At 38.5% G+C, this 14,822-nt stretch overlaps 2 protein-coding genes across 4 annotated transcripts in view; one reads left to right on the top strand and one right to left on the bottom strand.

Annotated features, from left to right (window-relative positions):
- Positions 1-1,424, bottom strand: part of slc4a5b (solute carrier family 4 member 5b) — a 57,019-nt gene extending 55,595 nt beyond the window's left edge. For all 3 annotated transcript variants that reach the window (XM_082157950.1, XM_082157952.1, XM_082157951.1), the window contains exon 1: positions 1,332-1,424. The gene's annotated coding sequence lies outside the window, so the exon portion shown is untranslated. The remainder of the gene's footprint in view (positions 1-1,331) is intronic.
- Positions 1,425-1,506: 82 nt separating this feature from the next.
- On the top strand, positions 1,507-10,622 carry tacr1b (tachykinin receptor 1b). The gene is made up of 5 exons (XM_082158073.1): positions 1,507-2,449; positions 4,003-4,197; positions 5,979-6,129; positions 7,781-7,977; positions 8,050-10,622. The coding sequence occupies exons 1-5, from the start codon at positions 2,043-2,045 to the stop codon at positions 8,333-8,335; spliced, it is 1,236 nt and encodes a 411-aa protein (XP_082014199.1). The 5' UTR covers positions 1,507-2,042; the 3' UTR covers positions 8,336-10,622.
- Positions 10,623-14,822: the final 4,200 nt, after the last annotated feature.

Genomic DNA, 14,822 nt, shown 5'->3' with positions numbered 1-14,822 from the left:
TGTTGAAAATTAAAGATTAATGTGCCAAAGACAGCACCAATATGCAATTTCACTTAAGAAGTGCTTACAGTATGTGTTCCAGCAACTAGTTCCCCATCTGAATGAGTTTTAGTGCCATGTGAAAATGTAAAGCATCTCTTAAACCATTGATAGACTTAACTAGTGAAACACTTGCATAATTTACCCCATTGTTCAACCGAACAGTGACACTGTCTTCTTTCAGAGTTGCTGTACAGCCAAAATCAACTTTGATTGATCATTGAATCATTTTCCTGTTATCACTGTAAATCTGCTCTGAAACAATCTGTGCTGTATAAAGCGCTATATAAATAAAGGGACTTGACTTGACATGATGTAAAGGAAAACGGGACTCATTGGACCACAAAAAAATTGTGTGACTTATGTCACAGCAGACCTTCTATCGGTTCGGACCAGACGGGATTGCCTTCAATGCCCTTGTGCATCAGTGAGCCTTGGACGCCCAACACCCTGTCACAGATATGTGGTTTGTCCCTCTTCGGACGACAAACCCACAAGGCTTGCCCTTTCAGAGATGTGCTGACTCAGTCAGCTGGTCATAACAATTTAGCCCTAGCCAAAGTCTCTCAGGTCTTTACTCCTTTTGCATCCAACACACTGACTACAAGAACTGATTTATCACTAATCATCTAATCTCATTACTTGGCATGTGACCTTGTTAGGAAATTATCAACATTTTCCACTTCACCTGTGAGTGGTCATAATTGGCTCATCAGTGTATATGTTCATTTAATAAAAAGGTCTACATCTACACTTAACATTTTAAATGTGAAGCTGTTCTATCCAAAACAATGTTTTTAAATTGGTGCAAAAGAAAATCACCTTTTAAAATTATTCTAGTTCAAATGCAAAAATGTATATCGCCCAGCCCTATTGGCTAGTAATAACAAGTTACCTGCTTCTACTTGTGTGTGTTTGTCATTATAAGATCAGTTTTCCATCTGCTTCATTATGCCCTGAAGAAGGCTCCATGCCGCTACGCGTGGGCTTTTTAAAGTTGTCCAGTTAGGACATGTCATTTTTGTAATAAAGACATTTTAATTAAGGAGTGCCTCGGTTATCAGAGAATTTTTTCTCTACACTGCCTCTTAGATGGTTCTACCTTGGACCGAAGAGCACCCAAATCAAACTCAAAAGGAATTGAGCACGCCATTCATCTTGAATCTAACCAAAGTTTTAGCAATATTTATGTTTGATAATGATATGACATAACCCAAACATAATGGAATGCTGTAGAGAGAGAGACAGACTAATACCACAGAACATCACACAAAGTCATTGCTAATACTTACCGATGTAATGTTATTTTCCTCTAGTGATGTCACTTACAGGAATGCTGACAGGATGGAATGTGACGTTGAGCACATGGGAAAAAAAGTGTCAACCTGAAAAAACAAAACAAGAAACATCTGAAATATTTCTTAATATATTTGATTTTCTAAGATTACAATTCACATAAAATTCATCCCATGTTGACTTAATTGATAAACTAATATGATTTCCATCTTTAAAAATGTGAATTTATTTTGTCCATACATTTAGACATATATGAAGAGGACATGAAAAAATCCTGTGCAGTAAGAATGACTGTCACTGTGGCTTTTTGTTATTTTTCCAGAAGAGTTTTGTTGTTTTAGCCTATAAGTTATAAATTTTTCAAATTGATCGAATTTAAATTGATATTATTATTTAGTCTGCTTTTTGTTCTCAAACCCATTTTAAAGTCAGACAGTGACAAGTGTCAGTAAGGAGGATGCGCGTGTTCACTGGCGCGTGACTGGAAAGATGCAGCGCGCGCTCTCCACACTGTTTCGAGACTGCGCGGTCACGCTTGGAGAGGCGCGCCGAGTACGCGCTCGCGATTCACCCTGCAGCATATACCGAAGACGCTGGGAAAATAACACTGACATTTCATTTGGATCTAATTGTCTAATCCAATCTTAAAACAACAAAACCTAAACTTTTCTTTGCTGAAATGCTTTTTCTCTGATGATTTATGGATCATGGATCCTCTCTACATCACTTCGCAAAACTCGAGCGCAAACGGGACCAACGGTTCATTGGTCAATGACACAGACGTGTTCTCGAACCAGTTCGTTCAGCCGGTTTGGCAGATAGTTTTGTGGGCCATCGCATATTGCTGTATAGTTCTGGTGTCAGTTGTTGGAAATATCACTGTCATCTGGATCATTTTAGCGCATAAGCGCATGAGAACCGTTACCAACTATTTTCTGGTGAACCTCGCGTTCGCAGAGGCGTCTATGTCGGCTTTCAACACCGCTATTAACTTTGTGTATGCAGTGCACAACGAATGGTATTTTGGACTTGTTTACTGCAGATTTCACAACTTCTTTCCAATAGCAGCGGTGTTCGCAAGTATTTACTCAATGACGGCAATAGCCCTGGACAGGTGAGCTATTTATTTACGTTTTAGTTACACTTTATTGTGTTCCTGTTACAGTGTAATTATACATTTAAAGGTAAGGGTATAGGATTAGGGTTTGGTTTAGGGTTAGTTGCATGTAATTATGCATAATTTAGTTATTACTGTAGTAAATACATAACATGTGTAACAAGGACACATTCAAATAGTGTTACCCATGTTTTGGTATATGTAGCCTATACTATTGTATTCTTGAAATAACCTTGGAAGCTGATGTAAATACCATAGTGCATGAATTTCCATAATATATACATAACTTGGACAGTCACCTCTGATAACAGACCACTTTATCGCTCTGTAAAGCTGCTTTGAAACTATGTGTATTGTGAAAAGCACTATACAAATAAATGTGAATTGAATATGACACAGTATTATTTTGTAAGGATTAACTGGCTATAAGACATGTGCTCCTTTCTCTTTGCTCCATGTCTTTGCTTTAGAGAAGGTTTTAAGACTGAAAGGTGAAGTCAATTGTTATTTGAAATGGCAGATGAATCAAAATCCCTGTTAAATGTGGCTAAACAAGAGTATGGGAGTAAGAGTATATATACTACCTGTCAAAAGTTTGGAAACATTACAATTTTAGTAATGTTTTTGAAAGAAGTCTTTTATGCTCACCAAGGCTGCATTTATTTAATCAAAAATACAGTAAAAACAGTAATATTGCTTAATATGATTACAAGTTAAAAGAACTGTTTTTTATTTTAATATATTGTAAAATGTAATTTATTCCTGTGATTCAAAGCTGAATTTTCAGCATCATTACTCCAGTCTTCAGTGTCACATGATCCTTAAGAAATCATTCTAATATGCTGATTTGCTGCTAAAGAAACATTTCTGATTATTAACAAATTATATATTTTTCTGGATTCTTTGATTAATAGAAAGTTCAATAAACTGCATTTATTTGCATTTATTACATTTATTAAAGCATTTATTAAATAGAAATCTTTTTACAAATTTCTTCAGTCACATCAATTTAATGCGTCCTTGATGAATACAATGATTAATTTCTCTCTTTTTATTCTTACTACAAATGTTTGCATGATATCATTGTTCCCACAAAAATGTTAAGCAGCAAAAACTCATTTCAACATTGATAATAATAATCACACGAGTTTCTGAAGGATCATGTGACACTGAAGACTGGAGACTTCATTCATTACATTCATTAAATTCATTACATTTTTAAATGTATTAAAATAGAAATAGCCTCTGTTACCATAACTGTACCACAGCACCACCACTGTGCTGTTTTTTGGGAGGATGGAATTGAAACCTGTGTAGAATCACTGTTTAAACACAAACCAAGGATCATAGAACGAAGCTGCATCCTTTCTATAATTGCTGTGGGGAAAGACCCAACCCACTAAAAAGACAAACTCCACTAGTCATCTCTCTCACTATCCAAATCATATCAGCAGGACCAGGCAAATAATTTAGGGTCAATTCAAGTGGCTGATTCTCCTTTGAGTTTGCATAAATAGCAGGTCATTGCCTTTGTTAACCTCCCCCTGCAGGTACATGGCTATCATCCACCCACTCCAGCAGCGCCTGTCGTCCGCTGAGACCAAGTTGGTGGTGGGGGTGATCTGGGCCCTGGCGCTGCTCCTGGCTTTTCCCCAGTACTATTATTCCAGCACTGCTCAGCTGCCAGGACGTGTCGTGTGTTACATCAACTGGCCAGAGTACAGCGTGTGGGATTTTCAAAAGACGTGAGTGCGTGCTGTCGAGTCCGACTTTCAAAGTCAATGATAATATATGTGTAAAAAATTAATCAAAAGTGTCACATATGGTCAATACTTTGTTTTGAACAACCTAAAGTGCATGTTTGTTGGACAGCCTACCTCACGCCTAACTCACAAAGGTCTGGAAACTACAGTCAAACTCACACTTCAAAACATCTGCTATTGCAATAATAATATGAAAAAGACAATTCAAATCTCTCAAGGCATTAAATTGCCCAAAAATGCATCCTCGCATTCTGGCTCCTAAAGCAAAGGCAACAAGCTTTCAAGACAGTCAGTCTCCTCCTTCAAGACAGCACTGCTTATTTTAGCAAAACACGAACATAGCAATGAGAAATTTGCCAATGCAGTGTGAAAACAACATTAGGGACACCATAGGGTGCACTCTCAACGGTATTCGGTCGGGCCAGTACAAAGTGTGTGGCGTGGTCCGATTTACGATATAAATATTTAAACTGTTGCCAAGTAGCAATACGCCCTGTCCTGCATCTTAATCACATATTTATCAGCTACTGAACGAGTTTTGATAGATCTTCACATACGCTCACTCTAATTGCTACCAACTCCAATCCGATTCTCCAATATCCTGCCAGTTTCCTAGGTGTCAGGTGTCGACGGCATGCTCTTATTTCCGTAACAGCTTAGCCGTTCACCCACCCGTACAGTCAATCTTCCAGCAGGCTTCTCCCTGTCACGCCAAAGCAGTGAATGCCTCTACCTCCTTTAAGTGACATAACCTGTCAGACTTCACCAATCCTACTTCGCAGGAATCAATTCTTGAGGTAGTATCTCAAGCTTTTTGTCTGCCTGAACATTCTTTAAAGGAATAGATAGTCTCTGAGAGACCAAATCTGGGTAACACTGGTGTACAAGATAAGGAGCACTGAACAATGAACTCTCTTTAACTGGGTGGTAGATCTATTAGTGTGTGAGAGAGAGATGATGGATAGCCGGAGAGGGACAGAAAGGGGAAGATAGAGAGAACGGGAGAAGTAGATTTAAAGCTACTAATGTTTTCTTTTGCACTCACATATTTGCGATATTCCATCGGAATCTGCAAGATGTTGGATAGTGCACAGCAAATCACCCGTCATGTTAGCATGATTGACTGCTTGTTTCCTACCACATTACAAGCCTTTTTTGAAATTAATCAACTGGACAATATGCAATTACCTCTCACCCACTGAGATAGTTATGGATACTTGAAAAGGAAAGCGGTAAAGCCCCACAAATCATTTGGCTCATTCTAAATAGCATGTCTGTAAGACACGTTCAATCAAAACAACATGAGAGAAGGCGGCATTCACATTGTTGTTGTTTTTCGGGACGGGGACTCAGAATATTTTGGTTAATGCGTGAAAGGCCTGTGTATATTTTCACTCTGTACCTCTCCTGTGAGACGAGTGTCTTTCTAGATAAGCCTCGGACTAATTAGCACGTTGAATTGTACAGCGCTCCAAAAGAAGAGAGGCACTGCCGCAAGCGCCTGGATCCTGGGAGCATTCGCAGTTCATGATTCAAAAGTTTTCCAGCGGTTATTTTTAAGTGGCAGCTAATGTGAGAAAACATGTGGGACTCTGAGTTGTTGGTGTGTGGCATCCTTTTGTGTAAAAATGTGCACTCAAAATATGTCTCAACAACTTTGAGGCTATTTTCATCTTGGGTTTCATGTCTTGTTCTTGTTCGTTGGCTGCCTCTCCCATACTAATTCTCCATCTGGCTGTCTTCTGTCTCTTTCTCTCTCACAGGTATTACGTCTGCGTGGTTGTGCTTATTTACTTTCTGCCTTTGCTCATCATGGGTTGTGCTTACCTGGTGGTGGGACGCAGTCTCTGGGCTAGTGAGATTCCTGGAGACTCTTCAGATCGCTATCGACAGCAGCTGACCGCCAAACGGAAGGTCATCATCTGCAGAGTGACATAAAAGCTTAAATGTCAATTGCATTGCTGAAAAGACCAGATTGAATGGATAGTAACCCAGCAAAAAATTATCTGATGAAGCTTGTTGAAAGAATATCTTGCTGGTTTATTTAGTTAAAGGGTAACTCTCGCCAAAATTGAACCTAGGCTCTTTTTGTTAATCTACCCGAGTCAAACTTTCGTGTAAAAGCATAATTAGAATGGAAACATCACTTTTAAGATTGACCGTATTTTCGTTTTAGGTCAAAATGCACTTTGAATGGGAGTGCTAGGGGCACTTCTATGATAGCATCAAAATCACTAGCCTATTTTTAAAACACTAAGAAGGCTCGACACAACATGAAACTGTGCTGGAAGTATCACCAGGGGCTCTACACATGAACTCCAGCATTGACTACATTGTTTGTGTACACAAAGTTTACTAAAAAGAAAGGTTTTGTAAGACTCACTTTATCAGTTAGTGTTTCCAGTGTCTGGAATTTTGTCAGTCAAAAGTAGTCGATCTCCGAATGCAACGTAATGAACTGACTCCATATGAGGAAATGTCATGAACTTGTCATTTCAATAAAAAGCATGATAACTTAGATAAAAAATTATCCGTGAATTTATATGGAAACAAGCTTTAGGAGCTTTCCATCTTTACTCTCCTCATGTTACGTTGCATTCGGAGATCGACTACTTTTGACTGACAAAATTCCAGCTTGTGTACACAAACAATGTAGTCAATGCTGGAGTTCATGTGTAGAGCCCCTGGTGATACTTCGAGCACAGTTTCATGTTGTGTCGAGCCTTCTTAGTGTTTTAAAAATAGCGATTTTGATGCTATCACTGTACTGCCCCTTAGCACTCCCATTCAAAAGGCATTTTGACCTAAAACAAAAATACGGTCAATCTTAAAAGTGGCCTTTTCCATTCTTATTATGCTTTTACATGAAAGTTTGACTCGGGTAGATTAACAAAAAGAGCCTAGGTTCAATTTTGGCGAGAGTTACCCTTTAAGCCGGGTTCACATTGTACGATGTCTGAGACAAATGTTGAGAACCCTAAAAGATTCCTCTGTTCCTAGGCCAAAATCTGAAGTCTTTGTTCGCTAGTTTGCAGACAGCCGATTAATGACCGTTTCAATAAAATTTTACCTCCGACGAAATTCTGGCAGTGTCAGAAGATTTGACACACAGTCCTGCAGTGTGAGTTCTCCTAGGACAACCGTCAAATCAAAAACCAACAGAATCTCAGAACCAGAATAAAATTGTTGAGACAACAACAAACCACCTGCTCCATACAGTCTTTTTTTTAGGACAAGCCATTATCAAAATTAACGCTAGAGACTGTTTTTGTTTGCTAGCCACCATTTAAATCCTGCATGCAGTCACTGAACGTGTCACGGATTGATAATGTAAAACACCGGATGAGTCTTCTTGTCTGTGTCCGTTTTTAATGCCGTACAGTCTGACATGAATGACAACTGAGATCCTGACAAGCAACAGTTTTAAACCCGGCTTTAGATCCCATTCTTAGGGACCAGCATCCAAAACACAACATAAGCTGGTGACCAACTTTGCTGGTCTGTTTAACAGGAACATGACTAGGTTTTTAACTTACTTCAGCTCCTTCTATTTTAACTGACGTAGGTGGTGAAGATGATGATCGTCGTTGTGTGCACCTTCGCCGTCTGTTGGCTGCCCTACCATGTCTACTTCCTGTTGCACCAGTTCCTTCCTCACTTATTTGAGGAACCCTACATCCAGCAGGTGTACTTAGGAATCATGTGGCTTGCCATGAGCTCCACCATGTACAATCCCATCATCTACTGTCTTCTCAATGACAGGTAAGAGTTGGTTCAGTGGAAAACAGGTTCAGGTTTTAAAGGGAATCATGCAATACTCATCTATCTGTGCAGGTTTCGAGCTGGATTCCAACAGGCGTTCTTCTGGTGTCCTTGTGTCCCTCGAGGCTCTTACGAAGGTCTGGAGCTCAAGTCAACTCGCTATCTTCAGACGCAAGCCAGCATTTACCGTGCCAGCCGAATGGAGACCACAGTATCCACAGTCATGCCGAATGGAGAGGTAGACCTTCAGGAGAGCACAAGGAGATCCATAGATCTCACGTCCAATGGTTCTTCACGAAGCGCCTCAAAGACCGTATCTGAGTCCTCCAGCTTCTATTCTAGTAACAATCTAGCTTAGAAAAGAATGCAAGAAATACTTTCGGGGTTATAGTACCAATCCTGTGAGGAGAAAGATTTACGTTCCAGGGAATGTCATGATGTGAGGTACAACAAACCAAAACAGGTTTTTAGGTTTTCTTGTGGATGGAAGGATAATGTGTGAAAACATCATCTGAGTTTTACTACTCAAGGCAGCTGGATAGAAATCAACCCCGTAAGAGTTCAGCAAACCACTTACCCAAGCGCCATTTTTTTCTATAGGAGTCCAAGACCCAGCAGGTTTGTTTAGGAAAACATGACCAGCTGATGCCCTTGGCAACGATCTGTCTGTCATTACTGCTGGTCGTTGATGATTCGATAGCCAGCATGACGACGTGGAAGGGTCTGCACCTGTTGTTGCATATTACTGGACTACGGAGCCGACAATGTAAAGGATTTGTCTGGAATGCAGAGGGTCATTATAAATATAGCACAAAGAGAGAGAGAGAGGAAAAAAAACTATAATCACTATAATCCTCTATTAAATCCAGAGTTTATTATTAGCATGTTATATTTACATTTACACATTTAGCAGACGCTTTTATCTAAAGTGACTTACAACTGAGGAATACAACAAGCAGTGCATCTTAAAGGGAAAGTGACATGACATTAAGGCCAAATATGGCAACCCATACTCAGAATTTTTCCTCTGCATTTAACCCATCCAAGTTAGTGCACACACATTAGGAGCAGTGAGTAGTGAACACACACACACACACACACACACACACACACACACACACACAGCGCTGTTCATTCACTGACTCACCTATATTTTCCTGCCAGTATTGAGAATCGAACACGCAACCTTCGGGTTACAAGTCTGACTCTGAAACCATTAGGACAATAAACACAAAAAGTGCTAGTAATATAAAGTTTTAGCCATCATTCAGAACAGTAAAAGCTAAATAAAATAGGGAGGGATTAAAGAATAGTGAAAAGATAGATAAAGAAATGTAAGTAAAAAAAAAATTCTTCAGCAGGCAGCAGTTAAATGCATGTTGTTGAGTCAAAGCTACACTGCCTTTCCAAAAAAGACCATGTTAAATACATTTTATTAGCGGTATATTTTTATTATTATTTTAAGATTTAAAACTTTTTGCTTGTATAGCTTTAAAACCTAGCTTTTGTTTTGTGGCGTCCGATTGTAGTATCTTGTTAAAAAGAAAGTATAGGCCTATAAAGAGACATAGGCCTACAGGCATAGATATTTGTAAAGATCGTGCATTGAAATTATAATAACATTTTCATATACAGTACAGTATATGCCTAGCTATACAGCTTGTACAGAAGTTCAGTGTTATCAAAATCTGCATTCAAGTAAGTGCTAGTGCTACACGTTTCTTTTAATCTGAGGTCCATTTTCTCACACAGTGGTTGTTGTACATCTGTGTGTAATATCATGATGCTGTTTGCCGTGGCTGGCGCTCGCTTTACATGCTTTTTTTAGCGCCAAATTGTAGAGGCTCTTGCTTTGTTGGGCAGGTGTTAGAGCTGCTTTGATGCCTGCAGAAGAACAAAAGAGCAGCGATGTTCCACCTTTTGAACTGCTCCGCAGCTGCATGCGCTTGCATCTAGCGTAATATCTCAGCCCTCTTAATGGACACATGTTTAGAGTCACTCTGTATTTTATTTAGACTGTTAAAACAGACAGAAACACAACACTGGATAGAATAGCTTTTATATGTGACGCATCACCAGCTGCATATTTTTATTTATTTTATTTGACCTATTTGATTTGTGTTGTATTGATTTTCCCAGCAGATAGTTGAAGGCCAAATCTTTTATCAGAAAAAATTATAATTTAAAGGGTTAGTTCACCCAAAAATGAAAATTCTGTCAGTAATTACTCACCCTCATGTTGTTCCAACCCCGTAAGACTTTCGTTCATCTTCGGAACACAAATGAAGATATTTTTGATGAAATCTGAGAGCTGGATCACTCCTCCATAGGCTTCTAAGACACTATAACTTGCTGGCCCAGAAAATGCATTAAAGACATCGTTAATATAGTCCAAGTGACTCCAGTGGCTCAATCTTAAGTTTATAAGGCGACGAGAATACTTTTTGTGCGCAAAAAACAAACAAAAATAACGACTTTATTCCACTATTCATTTCCTTCTCTCTGGGCATCGAGTTATTTCACGCAGTGTTTTAGCGCAGCGCGTCTGTGTTGCACGTCACACACATCACACACATGACCAGCGTCAACCAATAGTGAGCCTACGTGTGACGTACAACACAGACGCGCTGCGCTAAAACACTACGTGAACTAACTCGAGGCCCCCAAGTCACTCGAGGTGACTTGACTTGTTTTTTATTCTGAAAAGAGATATCATAGCCCACTTCTCACAATCTAATCAAATTCTGATTAGTAAAATCCACTTCTACCCTATGTTATTTAGCTGAATATTCATTTTTACGTGACTGTCCTATAGCAGTAGAGCTGTAATCTCTACGTCCTTCTTTTATTTTTGGGTGAACTAACCCTTTAAGGGACCATAATATGAAGAATATGCATCATAAGAGGATATATATGAGATTGAAGTGGTCCATGTCTGTTAGCTTTGAGGTCTGTTGATTTAACTTTTAGCTTGTACACATTAGAAATGTAGTGTTTCTCTAGGTAATGGACCAAAAACTTTGATTCATGTTGTCCACAGGGGCATATTCAAATTTTTTGTCCAATCAAATGCTCTCTAGAATGAGAATGTCCCTTGGATCTAATATAACTAGCCACAGAATATTGCAATTGCAACCAATAAAATCATGGTTTTAAAAGATGTAGCATAAAGGCTAAAAAGATGAGTTCTTAGATACTTTGTCTCGTTCCAACTTCCTGTTACATCATAAAGGGACAGAAAATAGTCTGTAAAGCTATAGTTCAGAAAAGCTGCTGTCATTGGCACACCACCAGAAGTTGCCGTTAAAGCACTTAAACTGAGTATAATGTTATTTAAAGCACCACAGAGCCTCATAGATCACACTCACCATTTAAACTATTGTGATTTATGTAAATATAATGTATTTAATTTGTTTATCTTGTGATTTGTGCTTAAAATAAAGCCACTGCATGTCTGTAAGAGTCTAAGAAGTTTAAATGGATAGCCTTACACTGCTAATATTAGATTGCAATTAAGGAAACATTACTGTGTACTTTGAGGCTTGTCATTGCTTTATGATGTTCGGTAGGAAATGTAAATCTCGAATGACTCTTGTTCGCATCTCTGCTTTGCTCAATAAAATCAGATACCATTACTATATTCTGATGTAATAATAGTGCTTGTTGTTGTTTACGCGCATACCTTTGGACTGAACACGTAATGCGCATGTGCACGACATCTGCGTTTTCGCGGGTTTGCGTTTTTGAGGTTTGCGCAGAGATAACTGATAATCGTTTGCACCTTCGAACCTATTTTAGGGAGTGTGTTCTCGAGACACCAGCCACCGTTTTGTGCGGATTCCCTGTAAGAACGGTGTTGTGTTAGCGGCCCCTAAATTTATAACTAATGATCTTCGCAATGGAAGTGAATTAATCAATCAAAACTAACTTTAGCTGGACAATAACTTTATCCTAGAGCTGATGTAAAGCCTAAACAATCTGTTACGGCAATTTCCTATTATCACTGTAAAGCTGCTTTGAAACAATCCATATTGTTAAAAACGCTATATAAATGAAGGTGACTTGACTTGTTTTTTATTCTGAAAAGAGATATCATAGCCCACTTCTCACAATCTAATCAAATTCTGATTAGTAAAATCCACTTCTACCCTATGTTATTTAGCTGAATATTCATTTTTACGTGACTGTCCTATAGCAGTAGAGCTGTAATCTCTACGTCCTTCTTTTAAAAACATAAAAAAATCTTACTGACCCCAAACTTTTGAACGGTAGTGTATATATATATATATACACACTCACCTAAAGGATTATTAGGAACACCATACTAATACTGTGTTTGACCCCCTTTCGCCCTTCAGAACTGCCTTAATTCTACGTGGCATTGATTCGACAAGGTGCTGAAAGCATTCTTTAGAAATGTTGGCCCATATTGATAGGATAGCATCTTACAGTTGATGGAGATTTGTGGGATGCACATCCAGGGCACGAAGCTCCCGTTCCACCACATCCCAAAGTTGCTCCATTGGGTTGAGATCTGGTGACTGTGGGGGCCATTTTAGTACAGTGAACTCATTGTCATGTTCAAGAAACCAATTTGAAATGATTCGAGCTTTGTGACATGGTGCATTATCCTGCTGGAAGTAGCCATCAGAGGATGGGTACATGGTGGTCATAAAGGGATGGACATGGTCAGAAACAATGCTCAGGTAGGCCGTGGCATTTAAACGATGCCCAATTGGCACTAAGGGGCCTAAAGTGTGCCAAGAAAACATCCCCCACACCATTACACCACCACCACCAGCCTGCACAGTGGTAACAAGGCATCCATGTTCTCATTCTGTTTACGCCAAATTCTGACTCTACCATCTGAATGTCTCAACAGAAATCGAGACTCATCAGACCAGGCAACATTTTTCCAGTCTTCAACTGTCCAATTTTGGTGAGCTCGTGCAAATTGTAGCCTCTTTTTCCTATTTGTAGTGGAGATGAGTGGTACCCGGTGGGGTCTTCTGCTGTTGTAGCCCATCCGCCTCAAGGTTGTGCGTGTTGTGGCTTCACAAATGCTTTGCTGCATACCTCGGTTGTAACGAGTGGTTATTTCAGTCAAAGTTGCTCTTCTATCAGCTTGAATCAGTCGGCCCATTCTCCTCTGACCTCTACCATCAACAAGGCATTTTCGCCCACAGGACTGCCGCATACTGGATGTTTTTCCCTTTTCACACCAATCTTTGTAAACCCTAGAAATGGTTGTACGTGAAAATCCCAGTAACTGAGCAGATTGTGAAATACTCAGACCGGCCCGTCGGGCACCAACAACCATGCCACGCTCAAAATTACTTAAATCACCTTTCTTTCCCATTCTGACATTCAGTTTGGAGTTCAGGAGATTGTCTTGACTAGGACCACACCCCTAAATGCATTGAAGCAACTGCCATGTGATTGGTTGATTAGATAATTGCATTAATGAGAAATTGAACAGGTGTTCCTAATAATCCTTTAGGTGAGAGTATATAAAATACAAAATTGGTTCACAGTTGGAAACACAGTTGTTGTTTTTTTTCACAAATTGTGCTTGCAAATTGTATAATATCCAAGGTAAACATTTCTAGTAATTGTGCAGTTAATTGTTCTCATACTGTATTTAAGAAAGTTTTGGAATATATTCTCTACCCAAATGTGTCACTAATAAAACACAAAAAAAAAAATTTAAAGAGAAGGCTTATATTGACCTTTTAAGATTTTGTTTACATCTATCCTTGTATATATATTTTTTGTGCTATTTTATTAAAAAGGTTATACAAATACAACAACAATTACAATTTTAACAATATTTCCAGTGTAATCTTTCTTTGTAAAAACTAAAGTATACATTTTATCATACGTATTTCAAAGGATTCATTAGTTTGAATATAGCCTACATTGGAACAAACACTATAATAACATCTTAGTTGATGACTTTATTTTTGACAAAACATATATATATATTTAACATATGAGCAGAAATTGGCAACATTATTAGCTTATTTGATGTGGCAGTATTTCACAGTAAAAACTTTATAATCTATCCGATTTTTGTAGTCGATTTTTACTCATCTCAGTATAGCAATAGAGTTTGCCAAAACTGTTCATTCATTCACACACAAAAACCCCCGGTGCTATTTCTAAAACAATTACTACAGAAAGCTGATCAGACATAAGAACACCCTGCCAAGTTTGAGCAGTGCTGTCAAAGCTTCTGTTCACTGGGGAGAAAATGAAATCTGTTGGGTTCAATATCATCATCGTATGCTGTGTGCTCTGACAAGATGTCTGGCATTGCCCTCGATGAAGACACTATCGACTGCTTCTCTTTCTCTATACAGCAATATTCAGGTACCTACCTAGTGGATTGAATCAAGCTTTCATTTAATTGAATGTACTTTTTCAGTAGCCCTAAAAGACAAGGCTCATACTTCTATAGAGAAGCCCTCGGAGACACTCTACACGTTTTAGCAAAAGACTATTGCATTCACAGCGCAGGGTATCTTATGTATTGAACATTGGCTAGATATGGCAAAAAAACTGAGAGACTTTGATTTATAGTCTGGGAAGCTTTAAACAAAAAAAACAAAATAAGTTTTTAAGTTACTTTAAAAAATGAGATGATCAATAAGTAATGACAACATTTGTTTTACATTACTTTAACTAATCAAAATTAGTTAAGTCATTTTCAGCTTTTTAAAACAAGTTATACATGATTCAACTCAACTCAATTGAAGTCAAGTCATTCAACTAAGTCAGTTTAATCTAATTTAAGTTAGATAGATAGATAGATAGTTAGATAAATATATAAATAGATTGATAGA

The sequence above is a fragment of the Leuciscus leuciscus genome (assembly GCF_965113295.1).
Source record: "Leuciscus leuciscus genome assembly, chromosome: 24".
NCBI classification, from domain to species: Eukaryota; Metazoa; Chordata; class Actinopteri; order Cypriniformes; family Leuciscidae; genus Leuciscus; species Leuciscus leuciscus.
The sequence above is the reverse complement of the archived record's forward strand: the minus strand, read 5'-3'. Positions and strand labels throughout refer to the sequence as shown.